This window comes from Dromaius novaehollandiae, chromosome 32, assembly GCF_036370855.1.
Source record: "Dromaius novaehollandiae isolate bDroNov1 chromosome 32, bDroNov1.hap1, whole genome shotgun sequence".
NCBI lineage: Eukaryota > Metazoa > Chordata > Aves > Casuariiformes > Dromaiidae > Dromaius > Dromaius novaehollandiae.
In genome coordinates, this window is record NC_088131.1 from 1,229,231 (window position 1) to 1,234,751 (window position 5,521).

The 5,521-nt window shown below is 51.6% G+C and overlaps 1 protein-coding gene across 1 annotated transcript; it reads right to left on the minus strand.

Annotated features, from left to right (window-relative positions):
* Positions 1-3,126: 3,126 nt before the first annotated feature.
* On the minus strand, positions 3,127-4,104 carry LOC135324534 (olfactory receptor 6B2-like). Its single transcript, XM_064501092.1, has one exon. It carries the CDS (start codon positions 4,102-4,104, stop codon positions 3,127-3,129), a length of 978 nt encoding a protein of 325 aa, XP_064357162.1.
* Between the last annotated feature and the right edge of the window lie 1,417 nt (positions 4,105-5,521).

Here is a 5,521-nt window from a genome sequence, read left to right on the forward strand (position 1 = left end):
ACCATGTGGAGGACTAGTCTAATTTAGTCTAGTCTATTTAACAGCAGAGAAAGCAAGTTTTTGCGGCTTGGCAGATTAATGTCCTGGTACAGATGAACTCTTTGCATCCACAGAGCCTACTAATCTACAAGAAAGTCTTAGAAGTAGGTACCCGCTGTCCTACAAGAACTACTTTATTGGTCCTGTCCTGAAAAGGAATAGGCACTATGGGATTTTGTGCTCAATGACTCCAGAAAAAGCTATGCGGGTGTGATGTTTTTTTCTCCCAGCAGCAGCTGGGATGGGTAGGGCAATCAACCCATACCTTAAGGGCCAAGTTGAGTCACCTTTTTCATATGATTCCACGCCTGAATGCTCTGCAGACCAAGCTTTTTTGATGCAGGAATTACAGATTTCCACGGTTTGATAGGTAGTGCCACTTGATGACAGTCATTGAGCTAAAAATGAAATCTGCAGCCTGCAGTGGGAGAGTTTACTGCCAGAAAGCAGCCTCAGATCTACTCTTGCATTTACACACTAAACTGTACTGAGGGAAGGAAGGACTAGCAAATCCAGTTTTAGAATCTGCAGTTAGCTTGAAAAATCCTTAAAAAAAAAGGGGGGTGGGTCTATGGGGAAAGTGAGCATCACAAGGCAAAATATTCTGACCAGAAATGAGGTACTTCTGAGTCTGCTCTCTGATCCACTTGTGCTGAAGGGAATACTACTCAGCAATGGGTTTCTGCAGGGCTTCCTCCTGCGCCTCTTTCTTACAGCAAAAGGGGCACCAGCACCGCCTTGTGCTTTAAGGAGGAATTTCACTACTGAGCATAGAAATGTGCTCGTGTTTGCAAATAAGAGGTGTATCACGGCCTCTTCTAGTGACTGCTAATACCTCCGACGAGCTGAGCCAGTGCTGCAGGAATATTAATACACTTTTTAAAGCAATTCAGTCACAGCAATAAAGTTCCCTGGCATTTCTATAGCAAGTTTCACACAGATGAATATTCCAAAGCACACTACACGGCTGGCATGTTTATCCCATTTTACAAATGGGAAGGGGACTGTCAAGGCCCGAAGGGAGTCGTTTAGGACGACCTCCCTCCCCTTAGGACCAACGACCAAGTTCGTGATGCCCTTGGACTGAATTAAGGTGAAAACGACACCAGCCAACCAGTTTTAAGACTTATTAAGGCAAAATGGAATCAACTAACTAGACATGTCTCGCGTCACACGTTTAGGAAAAAGAGAGGAAAAGGGGAAGACAGAGAGAGAGAGAGAGAGAGAAAGACAGATATCACCACCCATGGATCCAGCAGCGTCCCGTTGGTCCTCTTCTCTTGGGAGTCTTGGCGGCGGCGGAGGTGGGGGGCAGAGGCGGGAAGCTCCCATCTGGTTCCGCTGACTCCGCTCGAGTTCTTCAGTCGTCCCAAGCAAGCCCCCCACCCCCCCATTCACACAGTCTGCAGTTTTTATAGGTTCTTGCCCCACCTCTGGAAGGTGCTTCCTCGCTTCCCATGCAGATTAACTGTCATGCGCAGTCCGCCCTCTCGGAACCTTCCAGAAACGGGCTGGGGTATCTGGGGGTCTCCTGCTCATGCGCAGATGGCAAATGAGTACGTGCAGTCCGTGCCCTAGAGATGACCTTCTGCCCTTTTCGCGCCCTTTTTACCTCGTGCAGGTGCACGAGGTTGTTTACCTCGCGGACGGCTCCCGGGGGCCCCGGCGCGGCATTGCCCAATGCGCCTTGGCAGCAGCGGCTTTGCAGCAGCAGCAGCAATGTCGAGACAAAACCGCATGTAGAGAACCGGTTCTCTACATCCCATTGTGGCCAGTGAAGGCCAAGAGGCACTTTGGGACCAGAGTGCGTCTTGGTCCAAGATGTCCTCCTAGGAAGGGGGAAAGCAGGTGTTCTCTGGAAGTGCTAATCTCCTTGCCCTGTGTGTAAAGACGGACAAGCTACCCAGCAACTGGCAGAGAGTGGGTGCCAGGTATGTTGCCCTGTGATGTGAGAATGGCAATCCTTTTGTTTTTCCCTCTTTCACCTTTCCCAGCAAAGGTGTCCATGTCCTTTGCTGCCTGCCATTGGCCGTGGATGCTAGCCACCTTCCTCTTTGCTCTTTTGTTGTAACCAGGTTCCAAAATCTCCAAAACTGGAATGGAATCCCAGCACACGGTCATGGTTAATCACAGCTGAGATTAGGATTGAACCTCAGGGAATGGCCCATTTTAGCTTTCCAGGGTAGAGAGCGGGCATCCGTGGATAAGAAAGTGAAGGAAGACGTGGAGAGGCAGACGAGGTGCTAACAAAGGGTTTTCAAGATTTGTTTAGGGTCAAAGGCCTGTCTTTGTTGACCCGGCTGAATTGACGGCCATGGAATAGAAAGGGATCCCCTGCAGACAAGCTGCCAGGGAGAGGTGTCCCACAGACACTGACAGCTCCTCTGAGGGCCACCCCCAATACTGAATTTGGAGGTTAACGCAGTGCTTTACAAAGTTTCAGGCGTGGGGCTTTTGGGCTCCAGTTCATCTCACCGAAGGCTGTTTGTTGACCCAGGAGCCTTCTCCACCTGAGCTGACCTGCTGGGCTCCCTGGAGAGACCACACACAAAAAGAGGCACCCGGAATGTGCCCATCGCACTCAACGTGGGCTGAATCGCAGACAGGCTGGCACTGAAGTCCCTGCATGCAGGCATGAGTGCCCTTGCCCATGCACGATATCGAGGGCCCTTTCAGACTTCCTTCGGACTGCCTACAGTGCACACTTGCAGCACCGGTCCCAGCAGCTCCCTTCACTATTTCCCCTCACTATCTCCCAGGAATCCGTTGATGTCTGGGAGACTCGAGGCCATCACAAATGACAGGAGACACCAGTATGTGTTTTGGCAACTCTACTAGTATGTGCATTTCCATTGGAGGGAAGAGTAGTGAGGGCTACGGGCTGAGGCACCAACTTCTTCCCTGCAAATATTCACAGCAGAGGAGTTCCTTATATCTGAGGAATCCAGAGTCAGGAAAGCACTGTGGGTCTCGATCTTCCTTCCCTGTCTGCTCGCACTTCACCCCAGATGAATTTGCTCTCACTAGAGAAAGATGACACGGTTGCAACATTTCTCACCTGTAGCAGCACTACTTTATTAGCTTTATTTAGAGAAGAGTACACAACTGCTGTGAGCTCTGGGTGCAAGCCAGAGCTTTCCTGAGTGCTTTTCTGAGGGCCTCCCTGACCTCCCTGTTCCGCAGGCTGTAGATGAGGGGATTGACCAAGGGTGTGAGGACTGTATAGAAAAAGGAGAACACTTTGTTGAGCTGCCTCAGAGGGGCTGTTCTGGGCATCAGGTAGACAATGATGAGGGTGCTATAGAAAAGAGTGACAACAGTGAGGTGAGAGGAGCAGGTGGAGAAGGCCTTCTGCCTGCCCATGCTTGACGGGATCCTCAGGATGGCAGCTATGATGTACACGTAGGATGCCAGAGTGAACAGGAAGGGGAAAACTATATCCAGGACACACAGAATAAAACTTACTATTGTAACCGCACGGGTGTCACTGCAGGCAAGGTCCAGCAAAGTGGTGAAATCACAGAAGAAGTGGTCAATAGCCTTGGTGCCACAGAACTTCAACTGCAATAGGAAAGAAGTGACTACTGTGCAGATAAGGAACCCCATTAGCCAAGACCAAGCTGCCATCTGGAGACAGAGCTTCCAGGTCATGAGGCCTGCATAGAGCAGGGGCTGGCATATGGCCAGATACCGATCATAAGACATGGCTGCCAGCAGGTAACACTCAGTACATGCTAAAGCAGCAAAAAAGTAGAACTGTACTATACAGCCATGAGCAGAGATGGTCCTGTCCCCGGTCAGGAAGCTGGCCAGCAATCGGGGCAGGATGGTGGAGCTGTAGCAGATCTCCAAGGAGGACAGATTGCCCAGGAAGAAATACATGCAGGTATGCAAATGCTGGTCTGCCATGACCACCACAACGATGAGGATGTTCCCAACCACAGTCACCAAGTAGATGATGAGTGAGAGGAGGAAGAGCGGTGTCTGGAGAGTGGGGATATTCCCCATTCCCAGCAGGTGAAACTCCACTGGCAATGTGCAGTTGTCCCATTCCCCTTTCTCCATGTAGCTCCCTGGGTCCCTCATTTTTCTTTTGCCAGCAAGGCGACCTAAGAGAAAGATTTGTTTATTTCTTTTGGTCTTGTATAAAAGAACTGTGAAGGAAGCTTCTGTCAGAGAAAACATGGACTCTGGCAATTCTCTCAGAAAGTATTCACTCAGACTGTGACAGTGTCTCTACTACACCTGAGGTTATTCCAAAGAGCAAACTCAGTCCCCACTGGAGAGCAAAATACCTTTATGTGAGGGCCAGATGCCCTTTTTCCTCAAAGGAGGAGGACCGGCACCGAACCAAACAGCCGATCTCAGCTCTCTGAAACACTTGTTTTGGGAGGGACAGGCCATGTACTTCCTTTAACATGGTGTGGTCAGGAGTTCACATCCACGGCGCTGTGCAGTGGGACTGCCTGAGAGGACTCTCGGGCATCCTCCAAATGGGCTTTAGAGAGAAAAGTGAGATAGATGTGAGAGCAGGTGGATGCCTGAGCTCATCAGCCGATGTGAGGAAGAGAGATTTTGAGCAGGGTGGGCAGAGGGAGGAGGACAGGGAAGACCCTTTGGCTTGTATAACTCCCCTCAGCAATGGTTTCTGAGGGCTTTGGGGCTGCCTGGCGGCACAGCTCAGCAGGTGGACCTCAGCACTACCAGCTGTGCTCGTGGGGCTCCCTGGGCAGCACTGCTAGGAGAAGGGGTGGGTATTTCCGTGGTGAGCAGTGGACGACATCGGGAAGGAGCATTGTTCTGCTCCTGTTTGTGGTAAGTGCCCGGGACGTACCTGTGTGCACGGCCAGGGAAAGTCCCTGCCTGAGGAACACAGCCCTCTACCCAGATCCTACCTCCCAGCAGAGGGGTGGGTGCCCCTCGGCAGGACTCTGGGCTGGCTCAGGGGCAGCAAAGGCACAGACTCTAACTCCACACCCCTGGCAAGCTTTTCAGGACTCTGCTTAGCTAACAAGGGCACTGGAAGAAATGTGTGGAGGGGAAGAGGGAGCTGGAGTAGAGGACACCCAGGAAGGGAAATGCCTGTCACCTCTCTCACTCAAAGATGCCAGCATGCAAAGCCTCACCGGCTGAAAAGGAAGAGACCTGGCTCAGAAGACACAACACAGACCTGCAGGCCTCAGGATGAGGTGACGATCTCCGCACTGATGGTGCCGGGCAATGACGACCAAGGTCGGGGTGTCACCCTCTGCCTCTTCCCACCACATCCTTCTCTCCCATGAGCTCTCTGCAAACCATGACCCAGGGCTCAGGCACTGCTCTGCCTTTGGTGTCTTCTTCTGGCAGCTCCTGTGGTGCACGTCCAGCAGCACCCAAATGCCCCCTGCTCTCCAGAGTGTCCTGGGGTTTATAGCACTAACAAGTCTCTGAAGGCTCCTGCTGCAGCTCGTCTCTCCCCAGGGACTGCAGAGAGTGAGCAATG

Bases quoted from the DNA above. Each gene is read 5' to 3' on its own strand.
- LOC135324534 (XM_064501092.1), bottom strand. From the start codon at position 4,104: ATGGAGAAAGGGGAATGGGACAACTGCACATTGCCAGTGGAGTTTCAC.